Genomic DNA, 19,150 nt, shown 5'->3' with positions numbered 1-19,150 from the left:
ACCAGAAGGAGTGGGCGGATATATCACAAAACATCTTGTGTTAGTACGGGTAATGGGATGAGCGAAATCTGAAGTGAACCGGATGCTTATTTCGGATTTTACGATCGTTTTGGTTATTCAAAATTTAGGAATGGTCCGATATCTACCATCTTTGTAACAGGCCTCGTGTTGATAGAAATATTGAGATGTGCCAAGTCTGATAAGAGTTTAAATCATTCAAAATTTTGATCCTCTGTGGGGGAGGTACTTGATGGAGTGGACCAATCTTGTCCATTTTCGCACCTGACCTAGCACTAATGCAAATATTAGGATTTGCAAAGTTATAGCAAAATCAGATTATCCCGTATCTTTCTGTGCAGTAAATTATTGTCTTTTAAAAAGTTGACATTTTATTGGGAAGGTACCAGAAGGAGTAGACCGATATTGCCCATCTCCGAATTATAAAATTTATTTATTTTTTTATTAAATTGCCAAAAAAATGCCGGAATATTTCCTTTTTCGAATTAATGACCATATTTTTTTATTTTCAAGGGGTTCCAATATTTTGGTGACTTCGAGGCTAGAAATCCCTTTTGATATAAGTATATATTTCGAAATTGACACTTTACAACAGGAAATCCCAAGTTCTCGTACCGATCACTTGCTTAGGGATTAACATTTTCGATCAAAATAATCCTTGTATTGTTATCATGTATTGCAGAAGATACTATATACCTAAAAGGTAAGGTAAGGATTCCAAAGGATCTTTATCAGAAAATTACAAAAAAAAGTGGAAGAGGGGGGAACTTGCCTCCTCCATTAAGGATTCTTTGCAATCTTAATTGTTAAAACGCCGATACACTTGATTTTAATTTTTAAGCCATTCTGTCATAATCTTGCTCTCGATTAGCTTCCCCAATGGTGCCAATGTTAACTCGACAAAATTGTCCTTATGCGAGAAGAGGACAAACAATATTTTTTTCGAATGTATTAAATTGTACCACTTGTTTTTTTTTAAATAATTTTTAATACTTTTTCTTTATTAATCAATTTCCACCCACTCTTACTCTTTTCCAGAACCCTTCACCGAGTATCGCATCAAAGTGAATGCTTTCACTACCAAGAACGAAGGTGAATCTTCGGACATAATTGTTCAGCGCACCGATGTCGGAGTGCCAAGTGCTCCAATTATTGTCAATTTGACATGTCACTCGCAGGACTCATTAACGATACGCTGGAAACGTCCGTTGGAATTTTACAATAATATTGATTTCTACATAATTAAAACGAAAATTATGGGTCAGGATACGCATCGTGACATACGGATAAATGCATCTGCCAAGGAATTGGAGACGGCGGTGAGTGTCCTTTTTGGAATTAAGTGTGTTTTTTAATTGTGTGTGTGTTTTTCATTTGAAAATGAAAATGAGTTATTATTGTTTTAATGTTTAAATAAATTGCAACGTTTATTTATTTTCTTTTTTCGATGATGGGTTCGATTGAGTCCTTAAAACACATTTTTTAAATTCACACACAATAAATTTTCTGAATAATTGTCAATCATAAATAAATCGAAAATAGACTTTGATTTGGTCGATTCCAAATTATTAAAAAATCTTTCATAAAAATGTAATGGGGTCCATGATCTGATCAAAACTCGAATGAAAATAAAAGCTTGAATATATCAGGCTACTAATTCTGCCACCTTCCCACAAATCCCCGTTGGTAAAACTAAGTATTGCTTTCTAATTTGCTATATTTTCTCAGTTTTTCGTTCTTTTATTGTTTATTTATAAATGTAGAAGCAATTTTGAAATTTCGCAACATTCTCAGCTACAGTCGATGAATGAATTGAGAACTTTTCCCATTTTTACTTTCAACCTCTTTTAATACCCCCAGCCATATGGTTACAGAGAGTATATATCATTTAATACGGCCATAATCATGCCTCGAAATATCGGTATTAAACCCTAGGTATTTTTGGGCCAAATCCGTTTCAGGACATTTGGAGTCGATCTAGCGATGTCCGTCCGCCCGTGCGTCTGGCTAGTGCCCACGATAACTCTCGAAGGGAGTATCTGGTTTGATCCAAACTTTGTACATCGCAATATTATTGTCAAACTTAATTCGAGTTCGGAGATGGGCAATATTGGTCTACTCCTTGTGGTACCTTTCACACAAAAGGTAGAAATTTTCAAAGAAAATAATTTGCAGCACAAAAAGAGAAAGGATAATACGATTTTGCTCCAACTTTGCATATCCTAATATTTGCATGAGTTCTGAGATAGGTGCGAAAATGGGCAACATCGGTACACTCTATCCAATACCTCCTACACAAAGGTTCAAGATTTTGAATAATTATAATTCTTATAAAATGTAATGTAAGAGCCCGATTGTCTTTAAATTACACATATCACAATATTTTTATTAACTTATGGCCTGGTGTGAAGATGGAATATATTGGTCCACTCCATCTGGTGACTAGGCGGCTAGAAATCTTATATGAATATGTGATTTAACAAAATTTATAATCTCGCTTAAAATTGGATATAACTGTTCGATTTCTTTCAAATTTTGTCCATATCAATAATTTTATCTGTATTCGATGAAGTAGAAAATGGAATACTTCATTCCACTAGGTAACAGTCACGCATATATCCACATTTTCCAAAAAAATTGATCTTATCTGATATAAAGTATAGGAAGTAGTCGATATAGTCCAAATCTGGCACGTTTTACTATTTATATCAGTCTAAGGTCAGATACGAATTGATCAATATTGGCCAACTGCTTTGGAACCTCCCCCATAAAGGGTAAACAATTTGAATAATTATAACTCAAGGCTGGGGGTATACATCTGTCGACAATACCGACTGATACTATTTTACTTGTTCCCATTAATTTCAAAACAGTTTCAAATATTTTTTATTTTAAATCTTTTTAATAATTTTTTTTTTAATTATTTTAATTAAAAATAAATGTTCATCACTCAATTTATACTCCCACGTCTGCTGCTTTCTTATTTCTGTTTATCTTTCTCTCAGTTTATTATTGTTATTCTCTTACTGTGAATTCATACTCTCTTGAGTAATTCGGTTCGCTCCAGTTGATGAATACATTGAGAACCTTTCTCTTCTTTGTTTTTTATTTCCAACCTTTTTCAAAAGCGTTCCATTGAGATGAAAAGTGATTCAAATTTATATATATTTTTAATAAAATATTCATCAATTAATTTATTAAATTGATACTGTATCAATGTTACAACTTCAATCTGTGAAAATCCAACAACTTTTTCCCAACAATTAAAAAAAGCCGAATAATGAAATCGTTACAAAACACATTCACAGCTAAGTTTTTGCTGCCCGGACCATACTGGCAACGTTTAGAAAAAAAAAATAGCTAATGAAAATTGAAAACTGAAATTTTCTGCTGTTCACAAAACCGACACAAAATTGTTTGCAATACCGAGAATAGGTGTTAAGTTTTAGGATTTTGTTGCTAGAAAATTTCCTGTTTCCACGATAGAAATTACATATGTGAGCAGAGGATCGCAAGCAGAAGTATCCAACCCACTCCACACTACCCCCACAGGAACGGCATTTCTGCTGACGTGGATGTATGTGTGCATCATAGCTTTAAAAAACTGCCAAAACTTTGTTTATATTTCTATATTGGAATATAGTTTCCAAAAATATTTTCATATTTTTGCCAATTTTTGGGGTTTCATCTCTCCTCATTTTTTCTCTCCCTCTCTATATTGGCAGAGGAAAAAGTTTTTAGTTACAAAAATCTAATATAGAAAATAATTTTGCTGAAATGTTGAAAACTAAGAGAAAAAAACTATTGCTGGCATAGAAACTTTGTTGTTGAGTCTACTGCATGGCAGTGGAAAAAATAGTATATCTTACAACAAGATTGGCATACATGTTGTTTGTGAGGTGTTGCCATGAGTGTGAAAGTATTTTTAAATAAAGAAAAGATTTTTGTACAGAAAAAAAAACTCACATACATAGAAAAACAACAACGGTATGGCAAACCCTAAAAGAGAGCTCGCTAAGAGTAGAATCAGCTCGATTTCGAACAAATGTTGCTCCCACTCAAAAACGAGATGAACATACTCACTCCTATACGAGCAACATGGAAAAATTGGGTTTGCTTGATTTTTTTCTTCTCCCAGGAGCGCCCCCTCTCCAATGCCAGTGAGTTTTACTCTTTGTACAAATTCGAGGGAGTTATTCGTTCCAAGAGCTCGTGTTAGGCCATTTTAGTGCTACAAATGCATATTTTTTATTTTTGATAAAATTTTCTAATCATAACTTCATACTTCGCATTCAGTTTAAAGACTTTCCAGGTTTTAGAAGTCATTATTAAAATTTTTCATTTTTGAAAAGAATAATAGGATTATTCTTATCTTTTACACCAAAAAGTCGTTCAAAATTGTTAATTTTAATGTTGACCGAGGGGAATGGTAGTAAAATCATTGCAGAATGGACCCACATCCATTTTTTTTTTGTCCAAGAATATTTCAACGTCTCCATATGTAAACCCAAAAAACCAACAACAGCTGTATCCTAAGACCAAGTCACAGATGCATTACCATTCTTTTTATACAGTTACTTATTAAAAACCACCCTAGGCACCAACAATGAGCTCGATAGCAAATTCCAGAATTCCATTTCTATCCCAACACCCAACGGCACCTCCTTTTCTCAACCACAGACACCAATCAAATTTCAGGTTGTCTGCTCTCTCTCTTTACCCAATAGCGAAATAGTACCAGATTGTACTTTTCGTACAATATGTACTACTTCCAAAACCACCTTCATATCTCAATACCAGATATCAACAGAGACCTCAGTGTCAAAGTTGTGTATAACAGCACAATTTATTCACCCAAGACAAAATTTAGTACCACTTTGTATTTTGGGAACAAATATAGAATGCATTTTAAAATGCCGCTAAATCTCAAACACAGACACCATCAGTGATCCTAAAATCAAATATCAGATTTTTATCTCTATCGCTTCACCCAATACCAACTATAGTACCATTTAGAACTTTTCGTACAATTAGACTTTGCAAATGTGTTCTGCAGAGTCTCCTCCATATCTCAATTCCAGATACCGATAAAAACCTCAATATCAAATTTGAGGATTGCAGCTCTATCCCTTTACCCAATACCAAATGTAATATCATTTAGTACTATTCGTAATAATTAATATTAAATTAATATTACATTTTAAGATTCCAGCTCACACATATCCCAATTGTACCAAATTTAGTACCCATAAGTACGCATTTCCCAAACTTCCTACATATCCTAATCCTACTCCAAATGTCCAAACCTACCTAAATACCTCAATCATACAGTTTCAGGTTCACCACAATTCCAATTTGCACCAAATTTAATTCAGTACACATAAGTACGAATTTTCAAAATTATCCACATACCACAGTCCTAAAATGCAATAGTAATCTCATTTCTAAATTTCAGAATTCCAGCTCTATCGGTTCACCCAAATCGAAATTGTACCAAATTTAACACCAAATTTAGTACTTTTCGTGCACATGAGTAGAAAATTTCGAAAACCTCCTCCATATCCCAATCCTACACTCCGCTAGTGATGTTAATTTGAATTTTCAGTATTCCAGATCCATCCGTTCCTCCAAATTCAAATTGTACTTAATTTAGTACCGTTTAGTACTTTCGTATACATAAGTATACACTTCCAAAACTACCTCCTTACATCGACTCTACTCCTCAAGCTTGATTTTATTCTTCTATATTTTTATGGAACATTCATTCAATTTACAAATTGTAAAATTTTTACCATTCAATTCCAAATCGATTTCCGCTAAACAACTCTTCTCATACAAGAAAAGCTCTTCACATTCTATTTTTTTTTTTTTTTTTTTTTTTTTTGAAATTTGAAATCTCGACCAAATGTATTTAAAATAATAAAACACATATGCATATAGAAATGAGTGTTTGTGTGTGTGTAACGCGAATCGCAATGCTCTCAAATTAATCAGAGCATTTTTGGCAACATGAATATGCATGAATCGGCAAAGAATATGAATCGGCGGAGATACAGATATGCACATATTGATGTGTGTATGCCGATTCCATAAAAATATATAAAAAATACATAAACACACACACACACGGACACACACCCAAATCCCATACATATTTGATATATTGTTGGCGTTTACAAACGTCAATGTGCACACATAAACATTTTTCCGTTCGACTGTGAAAACATTTAAAAGCCTGCGATATAAAGTTTATCCTTTCCGGAATGGAAAAATATAACTGATGACTGTGAAGGCAACAACGGCAACAACAACACCAACATCAGCCTCAACAACAATACCAACAAAGCATCAAAATCATAATCAAAGTTTGTTTTCGATCGTTAGCACATATTCAAATAAAATTTGATGCAATATTTGTTGGTATTGAAATAAAATAAAAACAAACGCACCGACACACAGAATCCCTCACTCACACACACACATGCACAGAAATGTAAAATAAAACCCTTCATATATTTGTATGTGTTTTTTTTTTTTATTGGGGAAACAAATTCTGTGTACTGTTGCAAATATTTAAATATTTTTCGTTTTTTCTGTTTCTTTATTTCTTGTTTTTTCAATACAAACATGAAACAAAGTAACCGGAAATTTATGTAATATTCATGATATGTTTCCGTTTCATATATTTATTCTAAATAATAGTTTTTTTTTTACAAATTTTGATTTGAATCTTACTTCTTGTTTTGCTAATATCTTTCCAGATGATTATACAAAATCTTACCATGTACCAGCTGTACGAAGTTAAAGTTGCCGCAGCCACCTACAGCGTGATTGTTCCAAAGAAAATTATTTTGGGCAAATTTTCGGAAGGACGTAAGGTAAGAGGAATTGTTGTTTTTTTTTAAGGAAAAAATATATTAGTGTGTTAAAAACAATACATATAAAAAGTATTTGTGTAGAGAATGGAGATAAATTTAAATTTAAAAGGTTAAGGCCTTCATTGGCCGTTTGAAGGCCATAATTCGTGCCAAAGGTGACCAATTAATCCAACTAATCCAAACTTATTCTAAAAGTTGATGCTATTTCCGATATTTTTAGCTTTCATTCCATAAAATTAAAAAAAAAAAAAGAATTTAAAAATGATGGCGTTTGACCTTGTTACAGTTTTTTTATCTCAACCTGTATATGGGAGTTATACCTAAATCTGATCCAATCATCGCCAATTTTAATAGGGTTCATCCTTGGGCCAAACAATATTAAGTTTGTCATTTCGTTTGTAACTCATCGAAATAATAATTTTTTGATCAGCGTAAAATTCTAAGACGTATAGCCATATGACGGTACCCCCCGATATTCGGTATTTTGATGATTTTAAGCACGAAAATTCACACAAGGAGTTTTGAAGAGCCTTCTAGACGTTGATTTTTTTAAAGAGCCTTCTAGGCGTAATTTTATTAAAGAACGTATTTTGAAGAGCCTTCTAGACGTGGATTTTTTAAAGAATATTTTTTGAAGAGCCTTCTAGACGTGGATTTTTTAAAGAATATTTTTTGATGAGCCTTCTAGACGTGGATTTTTTAAAGAATATTTTTGAAGAGCCTTCTAGACGTGGATTTTTTAAAGAATATTTTTTGAAGAGCATTCTAGACGTGGATTTTTTAAATAATATTTTTGAAGAGCCTTCTAGACGTGGATTTTTTAAATAATATTTTTTGAAGATCCTTCTAGACGTGGATTTTTTAAATAATATTTTTTGAAGAGCCTTCTAGACGTGGATTTTTTAAATAATATTTTTGAAGAGCCTTCTAGACTTGGATTTTTTTAAATAATATTTTTTGAAGAGCCTTCTAGACGTGAATTTTTTAAATAATATTGTTTGAAGAGCCTTCTAGACGTGGGTTTTTTAAATAATATTTTTTGAAGAGCCTTCTAGACGTGGATTTTTTAAATAATATTTTTTGAAGAGCCTTCTAGACGTGGATTTTTTAAAAAAATATTTTTTGAAGAGCCTTCTAGACGTGGATTTTTTAAATAATATTTTTTGAAGAGCCTTCTAGACGTGGATTTTTTAAATACTATTTTTTGAAGAGCCTTCTAGACTGGATTTTTTAAATAATATTTTTTGAAGAGCCTTCTAGACGTGGATTTTTTAAATAATATTTTTTGAAGAGCCTTCTAGACGTGGATTTTTTAAATAATATTTTTTGAAGAGCCTTCTAGACGTGGATTTTTTAAATAATATTTTTTTGAAGAGCCTTCTAGACGTGGATTTTTTTAAATAATATTTTTTGAAGAGCCTTCTAGACGTGGATTTTTTAAATAATATTTTTTTGAAGAGACGTGGATTTTTTAAATAATATTTTTGAAGAGGACGTGGATTTTTTAAATAATATTTTTTGAAGAGCCTTCTAGACGTGGATTTTTTAAATAATATTTTTGAAGATCCTTCTAGACGTGGATTTTTTAAATAATATTTTTTGAAGAGCCTTCTAGACGTGGATTTTTTAAATAATATTTTTTGAAGATCCTTCTAGACGGGATTTTTTAAATAATATTTTTTGAAGAGCCTTCTAGACGTGGATTTTTTAAATAATATTTTTTGAAGAGCCTTCTAGACGTGGATTTTTTAAATAATATTTTTTGAAGAGCCTTCTAGACGTGAATTTTTTAAATAATATTTGTTTGAAGAGCCTTCTAGACGTGGATTTTTTAAAAAATATTTTTTGAAGAGCCTTCTAGACGTGAATTTTTTAAATAATATTTTTGAAGAGCCTTCTAGACGTGGATTTTTTAAAAAATATTTTTTGAAGAGCCTTCTAGACGTGAATTTTTTAAATAATATTTTTTGAAGAGCCTTCTAGACGTGGATTTTTTAAAAAATATTTTTTGAAGAGCCTTCTAGACGTGGATTTTTTAAAGAATATTTTTCTAGACGTGGATTTTTTAAAGATTATTTTTTGAAGAGCCTTCTAGACGTGGATTTTTTAAACAATATTTTTCTAGACGTGGATTTTTTAAAAAATATTTTTTGAAGAGCCTTCTAGACGTGGATTTTTTAAAGATTATTTTTTGAAGAGCCTTCTAGACGTGGATTTTTTTAAAGATTATTTTTTGAAGAGCCTTCTAGACGTGAATTTTTTAAAGATTATTTTTTGAAGAGCCTTCCAGACGTGGATTTTTTAAAGAATATTTTTTGAAGAGCCTTCTAGACTTGAATTTTTAAAGAATATTTTTTAAAGAGCCTTCTAGACGTGAATTTTTTAAAGAATATTTTTTAAAGAGCCTTCTCGACGTGGATTTTTAAAGAATATTTTTTGAAGAGCATTCTAGACGTGAATTTTTCAAAGAATATTTTTTAAAGAGCATTCTAGACGTGGATTTATTAAAGAATATTTTTTAAAGAGCCTTCTAGAGGTGGATTTATTAAAGAATATTTTTTTTAAAAAATGTGTATTCAATATGACCAAAACATTCCACCGAATCTCTGCAAAAAATGAAGGAATTTATGTTTATGTACATCGATATTTCTAACGGTGTATAGCTTCCTAGTTTTTTCTAGGTGTAGTTGACATTTCTACCACAAACGAAAATAAGTACGACTTGCAAGTTTATCGAACTTTATGCTTAATTTAAACAAACATAGATGAAAGTAAATAATATTGTTTGCGGTTTCTTATTCTAAATTATTCCCACAGACATTGGCATTGGTTTCAGAAATTCTTGTAATAAATGAATGGATGGAATATAAGTTGCAATTAAAACTATGAATATGCAAAAAATACTCTCTTGGCAGCAAGCCAATGTTATGCAACTGTCATAACTATGATAATATGGAAGGCAGTCACAACAACAACAGTAAAAAAAAAAACTCACCAGGAATTAAATATTCACAGTAAATTGGCTTCAAAATCGGCATTGTAGCACTTGCGAACAAGAACAAAAAACAAATTTCAAAACTCTGTTCGCCCTTGCATTCAGAAGACATAAATATCCGCATATTAGTAAATTTACTGAAAAAAAACAAGTTGAGAGATATGTTTTTTTCTCTTCATTTCACTGCTAAGTAAAATTAACTCAGAAAAAAACTTGGCAAATGTTTCTCTCTGGCATTACTGACATTTCCTGCATTGTCATGGCAAATGTCAGTAAAAACCCCTTAAGTCATTTCCTTCGACTTCGTTTTTTTCTCATCATCAGAGAGAAGATAAATTCTTTTTATCATTTTCATTTGATAGAGCTTCAGTTTTTGTGTACTCATTCCTTGGGCCATTTTGATGGACAAGTTTTTTTTTTTCTTTTTGTAATTCGTCATTTTTAGTTTCTTCAAAATGATAAGGATATGTAGACCGGAAATAAATCAACTTCATAATAGACTGAGGATATATATTTTCTTTTCAGTTTTCTTTTGGAGGGGGTGTTTTAAAAAATTAGTGCAAATGAGTTCAAACAACGAGGTCTAAGGAAGTCTCAGCGAGAATAGGAAAAAGGCATTTTCTTAAGGCTATATAAAACTTTTGAAGAGTTTGTTTGTCCCATTTTAATTATGAAAAGAAAGCTTATAACGGAAAATCAATAAAAGGTTGATATAAATTCTTAAAAAAAATACTCAACAATCCTTAAGGCCAATCAAAATATACAAAAAGTAATGGGAGAATCACAAAGGTTGTGAATTTAATAACAGGGAGCATGGTAGAAGAATACAGGTAGGTGCATCAATGCTTGGGAACATTGATGTGTCAAAAATGTTAAAATGTTTTTGAAATATAAGTAGGGTTTTTAGATGTTTTCTTATACGACGTCAATCGGGGATTATTATTTGAATAATTTTTCATTCTAAATTTTCAATTCTAAAATTGGTTTGACAGTCTACCTGTATTCCTCTACCATGAGTAGAGAGGAACTAATGGAACTAGGTGAAATAAAGGAACTCAATAACCGAGAGAGTTGCATATAGCTCCGATCGTTCCTTTTGATGAATATTTCTTTTGAACCTCATTGTTACGCAGGAACACAACTCGACTAGTTTTTCTACCGAAATTCCTTTTTTATACCCTCAGTCATATGGTTAGAGGGGGTAGATATCACTTGTTACGATCAAAACGTGCCTTATCGAAATAACTGTTTTAGACCCCAGGTCTCTTTACTCTCTCTTTACACCAAATCCGTTTCAGGAGGCGATCTAGCGATGACCGTCCGTCCGTCCGTCTGGTTGGTGTGCATGATAACTCTCAAACAGAGTATCCGATTTGGTCCCAACTTGGTACATCGTAACATTATTATAAAACTTAGATCAAGTTCGAAGATGAGCAATATCGGCCTACTCCATAAGGTACCTCCCCCCACAAATTTATTTGCGCACGATAACTCTCCAAGGCAGTATCCGATTTGGTCCACACTTAGTACATCGTAACATTATTATCAAACTTAGATCAAGTTTGGAGATGGGCAATATATATCCACTCCTTCAGGTAACTCCCCCAAAAAAGGTGACATTTTCCAAAAAAAAATATTTTACTGCACACAAAGAGAAAGGATAATCCGATTTTGCTCCTACTTTGTAAATCCCAATATTTGCATCAGTGCTAGGTCAGGTGCGAAAATGGACAATATCGGTGAATAATCAAAACGATCATAAAATCCGAAATAAGCGTAAGGTTCTTATCATATTTCACACATCCCATTATTTCTACTAAACAAGATCTACTGTGAAGATGGAATATATCAACCCACTCCTTCTAGTACCTCCCACACAAAGAATCACAATTTTTAATTATCCATGAAACTCATAAAACGCGAAATTAATATCCGATTCCATTCACACATGCCACATCTCAATATGTCTATAAACACAAGATCGGTTATAAAGATGGTAGAGATCGGGTCATTCCTTCTGAAACCTCAAAATTTTAAATTATCAAAACGATCATAAAATCCGAGCATCCGGTTATTTTCATATTTCACACATCCCATTATTCCTACTAACACAAGATCTGCTGTGAAGATATATATCAGCGCACTCCTTCTGGTACCTCCCCCACAAAAGGTCAACATAAATTTCGCTCATAAAACGCGAAATTAACACCTGATCCCTTTTAGACTAGGCTAATCTCAATATTTCTATCAACAGAAGATCTGTTAAAAAGATAGTGGAGATCGAACAATTCCTTCTGGTACCTCGCCCACAAAGGGTCAACATTTTGAATAATCAAAACTATCATAAAATCCTTATCCTTATTCCCCTGTAGGAAGTATTTTTTAATAACAAACAATTTAAATGACACTAGTTTTTTTTTGTAAATACGCCCCCCAACACACCTTAATAGAAAATACATTCATTATCTGAAAAGCATTTATTGTTTTCATCATCGTTTTACGTTGTCAGTTCTTAAACATGTTACTTGGCATTTGTTTGCCACCACCGCAAGGACATTGTTGTGTTGTATCCTTGTTGTCGTTTTTTTTCTCTAGGAAAAAGTAATTTGCACTCTGTCACACAATAGGACATTTGTGGCTTAACCTTAATGTTTATGGTCATTTAAAGTAGACACTTCAGTGTTTGACTTGGACTTCGCAGTTGGGGAGGGAGAAAAAATTTAATTTACTGCTTCCAAGGAATTTTAATATGAAAGCAAATAAATTAAAGAGAAAAATAAAAGAAGAACCAATTAAGCGAAATTAAGGTGCGCAAAAACATTAATATCAGCAGAGAATTACATAGACATGTTTATTTTAATTATGAACCGATCAACTTATGAAAAAAACTCATAAAACTGTCACTCCACCTCGCAATGGATACCCAAGGGGTTAAAGCGGTTTCAAATATAAAGGGACTTAAAAACTGATTTATTTGCGAGAACCAAAGAGCTTTGGGCAACTTAAGGTCTATATAAGGCATGAGGAATCCAAGAGCTACGGTCACATCTAAAGATTCGGTTAGGTACAAGAACCTAAGAGTTTCGGAAACTTTAAAGGGGCTCAATATGGCTAAACTAACAAAAGAGTAAAGTAGTTGAGTGACTGACTTAACGATTCATTGATGCTCAGACGAAACAGCTAGAAACGGAAGCTAGAATCTTGAAAATTTGGGTTGTGTTCTTGGTCCCAAGGGTTCAGATAAGCCTGGGTTTTTCGGAAATTTGTAGTAGAACGGTACGAAAAGTATTTAATTATACTAAATATGGTACCGTTTGTATTTAAAGAAGCAGTGGAGCTAGACATCTTCAATTTGAAATGAGGGTCACTGTTGGAGTGTATGATAGATGTACCAAAGGGTTTTTGGAAATTCGCACTATAAGTGTACGAAAAGTACTAAAATGTACTACATTTAGTACAATTTCGTATCATGTGAACTTTTAGAAATTTGGAATGAGAATCAAGGTTAAGGAGTAGAGTCGATGGGAGGAGGTAGTTTTGAACGTGTGTACTTATGTGCACAAAAAGTACTACATGGTTCAAAATTTATTACAATTTGAATTTGGAGGAACGCATAGAGCTGGAATCTTGAAATTTAAAATTATCATTACTGTCGGTATGCAGAATTGGGATATGGGGGAAGTTTTCAAAATGCGTACCTATATGCAAGAAATGTACTAAATAGTACTATCTTTAGTACAAATTCGATTTGGGTGAACCGATAGAGCTGGGATTTTGAAATTTATAAATTATACTATTATTGTATTCTAGAACTGAGGAATGTAGGTAGTTTTGGGATTTCGTACTAAATTTAATACAATTTAAATTTTGGGGGAATCAATTGAGTTCGAATCCTGAAATTTGGAAATATGATTGCTATTGCATCGAACTTATGTGTGCCAAATGGTACTAAATTTGGTACAATTTAAATTTTAGGTGAACCGGTAGATATGGAATCCTGAAATTTCAAAAATAGGTAATTATCAACATTTGTACTTAAGTTTACTAAAGGCACTAAATTTGGTACAATTTGGATTTGACTGGACCAATAGAGCTGGTATCGTGAAATTTGAATATAACATTATTGTCGGAGTGTAGGAATTTTTTGGAAATTTGTGCTAAAATGTACTAAATAAATTACAATTTTTATTTGGGCGAACCAACAGTGGTGTAATCTTATAACTTGGTATTGGTATTACCGTGGGAGTGTAGATTTGGGCTATGCAGGAAGCTTTTGAATTTCGTATTATGTGTATAGTAAATGCTATTAAATTTGGTACAAATTGGAATGGTGATGAACCGATGGAGCTGGAACTGGGAAATTTGAAAAATTTGATGGAGTGTAGGATTGACACACCAAAGGGTTATTCGAGCTTTCAATTCAGGAAATGTTCTAAAGTGGTACTATTTGGTATTATGTGACCCGATAAAGGTATAAACTTTAAATTTTATATCAGAATTAAAGTTGGATATATGAAGGTGGTTTTGGAAGTGTGTACTAAGTGAGGTACTAAATGGTACTAAATTTGGAATAGTTCGGTTTAGTGTTAACGGAAATTTGGAACTTTATCTTGGGGTCCCTGTTGGTGGTAGATTTGTGATAAATATGTCATTTGGAAATGTGTACTACAATTGCACGAAGAGTACTAAATATTACTACGTTTGATACAATTTTGCTTTGGATGAGCAGATAATCCTTGAAATCTACAATTTGGTATTATTTGGTATATTTCGGAAATATATACTATAATTGCACGAAAAGTTTTGGTATTGGGTGAAGGGATAAAGATATAAATCTGATATTTGATTTTAGGATCACTGATGGTATCTGTATTTGAAATTTAGCAATGATTTTAAAATGCTTCCTATATTTGTAAGAAAAGTACTAAGGGTTACTAAATTTGGTACTGGGTAAATTGAAGGTACTGGAATCCTGAAATTTGATATTGAGGTCTTTATTGGTATCTGGAATAGATATATGGAGGTGATTTTTGAAATGTGTACTACAATTGTACAAAAAGTATTAATTGTAAATAAATTTGGCATTGAATGAAGAAACAGAGCTAAAATCCTGAAATTTGTTATATATCCTAGCTCGGTGTTTTATAAAATAAATTTTTTTTTTATAATTAAAAATAAAACATCTTAAAATTTAGTATACGAAAAAAAATTATCATAAGTCTTAACATTTTTTATAAATTATTTTGATGATAAAATAAAAATTTTTTATATAATTAAAAATAAAACATCTTAAAATTTAGTATACGAAAAAAAATTATCATAAGTCTTAAAATTTTTTATAAATTATTTTGATGATAAAATAAAAATTAATAACTACATCTGTCGTTTAGGGCAAAATGTATTTAATTTGTTTATCAACTCATTCTAACCCTTACTGAACAACAATTTCTCTCTCTCCCCTTTCTCTTCAATTTTTCAATTTCAGATTGGCCTGCAGCCCAACTGTGAAAAGATACAACCTTTGTTACGTCAATCGCACAACGATTATAACTTGGCCGTTTTGGTCGGCATCATTTTCAGCTGCTTTGGCATTGTGCTGATTGTTATGGCCTTCTTCCTTTGGAGGTAAGTGGTGTTTCGTACTAAATACCGACTTAGAGTTACAATTCTTTAACAAATAATCACAAAGCAAAAACAAACAAAAAAACTACAACAACAACAAATACTAATAGCCGGTTATTACTAATTATAAGGATTCATTAAATCGTTATGAACAAGTAATGCTTGGAGGAAGTATTTTCCTTTTTCCTTGCTCACAGTTTTCCACGGGCCATCCGCACAGAAAACAATCTCCTAGGCTTTGGTGTATGTGTGTGTGTGCGTTTATTTGTTTTTGAGGTTTTCCCTGTTTTTGACAGAACGGAACGCCCAGTTTGTCGCTGCTCCATCATTCACCACAAAAAGGTTGTGGCTAAAATTTATGAATGTTTTAAATTTATGATTGTTTCCATTATTTTTATAAATTTCATGCCCCGTTGTTGTTCTCCTTTTTTTCTAATTTATTAGAAAAGAGTTCGTTTTTGTAGCATTTTTATTTTGTAGACAAATTACTTCAGTTTTATTTTTAATAAATTTTATGAATGCCGCCCAGTATTTGTTGCTCCCAAATATTTACCAGGCCAAAAGGGGGGCAACACTCTTTTTTGAAAGATTGCTTTAACATTTTCTTCCATTCTTATCTCCCTGACAAGGGTCATTCAGTGGAAAAAAGGGTGTTCCCCTCACCACCTCTCTCTCAAAGATGCTTTTAATTTTATTGTCCTTTTTTCTCAGGTTAATTCTTTATGACAAGTTAAACGCAACCTAACCAAAAAAACGTCTTAGCCTTATTTAAATGCAAAACAATGAGTTTGCCAAAAGTTTTTGTTTTTGTTTTTGGTTTTTTTTTCTGTCCAGCAACTTGTCATGTCCTGTAATAATGACAGTAATTTGTCTTTCCTGGAGCCTTTCATTAGGAGATTATTGATAAGCAAAATGGACACGAGAGAAAACAAAGACGCAAAAGATTAATTGTTCATATTGTTCTGGTTGAAGAGGGGCAATGTGACATATTTTCCTTGTTTTTTCCGATGGCGAAGAAAAATTAAGGGGTTTTCATCTAGATATGACTTGAGAAATGAATGAAAAGAACAAGTGTGGGCAGCTGGAATTCGTTTTAAATAATTTTTTGGAAATTTAGAAAAATTCTATTCTATTTAAAGAAAATTGAACATTTATATCCAATTTTATGCAAAATCGTAAATTTCGATATATTACTTATTCATATCAGATTTCTGGTTAAGAGTAATATTTAGATATAGGAAGTTGTAAATAATCGCCGACTTTTTTCGCCAGTTATGACAGATAAAAGTATTGAAAATTTTGGCTGTTTGTGGTTTAGGTCCAGAATGCCGTATCAAATGATATATACCCTCTGTAGCCATATGGCTGAGGGTATGAAAAGGGCCTTATCTTATCTAGAAGAATTCTAATATATCTCTATGTATGTGAAATAGGGAGCCTCCCTTATGAAGGAGTTAAATTACGTATGCTTATAACCGAGCTGACACAAGAAGCCTTCCCTACATGCCAGCGGATGCATGAGGCCTTTGTTTTAAAAAGCAACACCAAGTCGTTCTTGTTGATAGCTTTAAACTGATAGCTTCAGCCAGATTGACACCGGGAACCTCTCCATGTAGGCGAACTGAAGCCGTTAGCCTTTTCCCACAGGGAAACTGAAGCTTGCAGTCCTTCCCTTTAGGCTGGCAGCCTTTTCCAATAGGGAAACTGAGACTAGAAGTTTTTCCTTTTAAGCATGCTGAAGCGGGAGCTGAGAGCCTTTCCTTATAGGTGAGCTCAAGACCTTTCCATACAGGCGAGGTGAGGCTGAGGACGTTGCTTATAGACGTTTTGAAATTGGAAGTTTTCCCTATAAGCGAAACATTTCTCATAGGCTGAGCTGAATCAGGGAGCTCTCGTTATGGGCGAGGAAGGGAACCCATATATGCCGAGCTGAACCAGAGACCCTCCATTATGTGGTGAACTGAGAGAGAGTCTTCCTTATATGGCGAGCTGAAGCAGGGTCCCTGCTTACATAGCAAGCTAAAGCAGAGAGCCTTCTTTATGCTGTAAGCTACGAAGGGAGCCTTTCTTATATGACGAGCTAAGGCAGAGAGCCTTTTTTACATGGTGTGCGGACGTAGAGAGAGTTCTATATATATGTCGAGCTGAGGCAGATATGCGTCTATTTTTATGGACATCTGAAGCAGATAGGCTTCCTTATATAAGCAGCAGAAGCATATAGGCTCCCTTATAGCTTCCTGAGGAAGAGAGACTGTAATATGGCGAGCTGAAGCAGGGAACCTTTTTACATGGCGACTAAAGCAGAGAACCTTTCTTATATGGTGTGCTCAGTCAGAGAGCTGTCCTTAACTGTCGAACTGAAGTAGGTATGCTTCCTTATATAGACAGCTGAAGAAGTTGGGCTTTCCCACATGGCGAGCTGAGGCAGAGAGACTCCTTGTATAGCAAACTGAAGCGGATAGACTTCCACATATGTTCAGCTGAAGTAGAGATACTTTATTTAGGCAATACTGAGGCAGAGCCTTATGTGTGAGTAGAAGCAGGGATCCCTTCTAATGGGCCGAGCTGAATCATAAAGAGCCTTCATTATAAGGAGAGCAGAAGAGAGAGAGGATTTATTATATGGTAAGAAACATAGATGTCGAATTAAACAGAGAGCCTTCCTTACACGAAGAACTGTAGTAGAGAGCCTTCTCAAGTTGAAGCAAAAAGCCTTCTTTATATGGCGAGTGGAAGCAGAAAACCGTCCAAATATGGTGATCTGGAGCAGAGAGCCTTGTATATACAGCGAACAGAAGCAGAAATCCTTATATAACGTTCAGATTTGCGTGGTTTACGCGCTCTGCTATTAGGGATCCTTCCTTATAGGGCAAGATAAGCCAGTGGGTCAGTCCGGAATTTAAAAATTCCAAACACAATCCGAAATAATCATGGGTATTAATTAAAAAAATTTGGCTTCGTCGACATGTTTCAGTTGCTCGAAATTGAGAATATTGGGATTCAATAAAAACGCTTAGACATTTCCCTGAATTATAATTTGAAATCCCAAAGAATTAATCAACTTTTGGGCTAAAGCCTTTAAAACATACCTCCGAAAAAACTCGCTCGAATTCGAGTAAAGAGTAAAACTCGCTCATATTCAAGCGGGAGCACTCCTGTGAGTAGAAAAGAGCCAACTGTATTTTCGCTTTAGCTCGAAGCAAACTTCGTTCGAAAACGAGGTATCCTTAAAGGAAAATAAATACGAAAAACCAGCGGTTTTTATGACACTTATGAGAAAAGGAAGTACCAGTAAAAAGCACATATGTTCTCATCTGATTTCAACATAGGGCTTTATATGTCCCACAATTTAACAAAATTACCTTCTATCATTTTAATATCAACAAGTTTTGCCTACCTCTCCCTAAAATTATGGGCATGTCGGGAATAAGTCCCACAATATGTTGTCTAATTCACTTATAAAATGTTTTGAATTTAATTTTGATGCCATTGCATGACGAGAAGCAAATTCTTAACTTCTATACTTTTTTTTTTTTTTTTTGTTTTGCTTTTATGCGGTTTGAATTCCCTTGTTTATGGTTTATTAGTTATCTACGAAAGTTTGACTTTTGTTGTTTAAGATTTGCTAGATATGCAC

At 33.2% G+C, this 19,150-nt stretch overlaps 1 protein-coding gene across 3 annotated transcripts in view; it reads left to right on the top strand.

Moving 5' to 3' along the window:
* LOC101893452 (tyrosine-protein phosphatase 99A) overlaps window positions 1–19,150 on the top strand; it is a 606,223-nt gene that overhangs the window by 564,622 nt on the left and 22,451 nt on the right. For all 3 annotated transcript variants that reach the window (XM_059130728.1, XM_059130726.1, XM_059130727.1), the window contains 3 exons: window positions 1,057–1,337; window positions 6,780–6,896; window positions 15,377–15,516. In XM_059130728.1, the coding sequence (XP_058986711.1) occupies window positions 1,057–1,337; window positions 6,780–6,896; window positions 15,377–15,516 (538 nt within the window). The remainder of the gene's footprint in view (window positions 1–1,056; window positions 1,338–6,779; window positions 6,897–15,376; window positions 15,517–19,150) is intronic.

The sequence above is a fragment of the Musca domestica genome, unplaced genomic scaffold (genome assembly GCF_030504385.1).
Source record: "Musca domestica strain aabys unplaced genomic scaffold, Musca_domestica.polishedcontigs.V.1.1 79, whole genome shotgun sequence".
Taxonomy (NCBI): Eukaryota; Metazoa; Arthropoda; class Insecta; order Diptera; family Muscidae; genus Musca; species Musca domestica.
This window is presented reverse-complemented; position numbering and strand designations above follow the sequence as displayed.